The 982-nt window shown below is 43.8% G+C and overlaps 1 protein-coding gene across 1 annotated transcript; it reads right to left on the bottom strand.

Moving 5' to 3' along the window:
- On the bottom strand, nucleotides 1–477 carry LOC141660239 (uncharacterized). Its single transcript, XM_074467206.1, has 2 exons — nucleotides 318–477; nucleotides 1–206 (listed from the first exon to the last, which is right to left on the bottom strand). The coding sequence occupies exons 1-2, from the start codon at nucleotides 475–477 to the stop codon at nucleotides 1–3; spliced, it is 366 nt and encodes a 121-aa protein (XP_074323307.1).
- Nucleotides 478–982: the final 505 nt, after the last annotated feature.

Below are 982 nucleotides of genomic sequence, written 5' to 3'. Positions count from 1 at the left end.
TTAGAGGGGCACCACTTCCTCGGCTCCGTAAGCCAACATAAATGGGGTGTCTTCAGTTATAACTTTACGAGTAGTACGATATCCCCATAGTATTGATAACAACTCGTCCACCCAAGTGTTTCTTAAGCGTTCAACCCTCTTCTTGAGTCCATTAAGGATGATTGGATTAGCGACCTCTGCTTGCCCATTTCCTTGGGGATGGGAAACTGAGGTGAATCGAAGTTCTATGTTGTTATTATTATAGTAATCCTTAAACTCTTCATTGTAAAATTATCTCCCATTGTCCCTAACGAGGATACGTGGGATTCCAAACTGACATATCACATTCTCCCAGAAAAATTGAGAAATTTTCTTGGTGGTTATCTTGGCCAGTTCTTTGGCCTCAATCCACTTAGTGAAGTAGTCGATGGCGACCACGATAAACTTCCTTTGTCCTGATGCCACAGGGAAAGGACCTAGTATGTCCATTCCCCACATCGTAAAGGGGATGGGGAGCTAATAGACATAAGCATCTTTGGGGACTGTCGAACTAAAGGAGCGTGCTTTTGGCATCTATCACACTTCTCCATATAAGCCTTTGCATCGGCTAACATTGTTGGCCAGTAAAACACTAGTCGAGTTATCTTATGAGCGAGGGCCCTGCCCCCCAAGTGTTGTCCGCAAATCCCTTCATGGGCTTCCCTTAGTGCCTCCTCTGCCTCGTGAGGTCTTAAGCACTTTAAATATGGGATTATGAAAGGCCTCTTGTTTAAAAGACCTTCAATTAGAGAGTACCTCAATGCTCTTACTGATAATTTACATGCCTCCTAGGCATCATCTGGAAGCCAACATGTCTCAAGGTGGTTCTTGATGGAGTCAATCCAACAGCTAGTAAAACCACTTGGTGTTATCAGGTTTATAGCATGAATCTTACGGGCTTCAGGACTTGGAAGTAGATACTTCTTGGATAGTTTTCGATTTCAGATGAGGCGAGCTTAGAGAG

The sequence above is a fragment of the Apium graveolens genome, chromosome 5, assembly GCF_009905375.1.
Source record: "Apium graveolens cultivar Ventura chromosome 5, ASM990537v1, whole genome shotgun sequence".
NCBI classification, from domain to species: domain Eukaryota; kingdom Viridiplantae; phylum Streptophyta; class Magnoliopsida; order Apiales; family Apiaceae; genus Apium; species Apium graveolens.
Note: the sequence above shows the minus strand (reverse complement) of the source record. Positions and strands in the feature narration are given on the sequence as shown.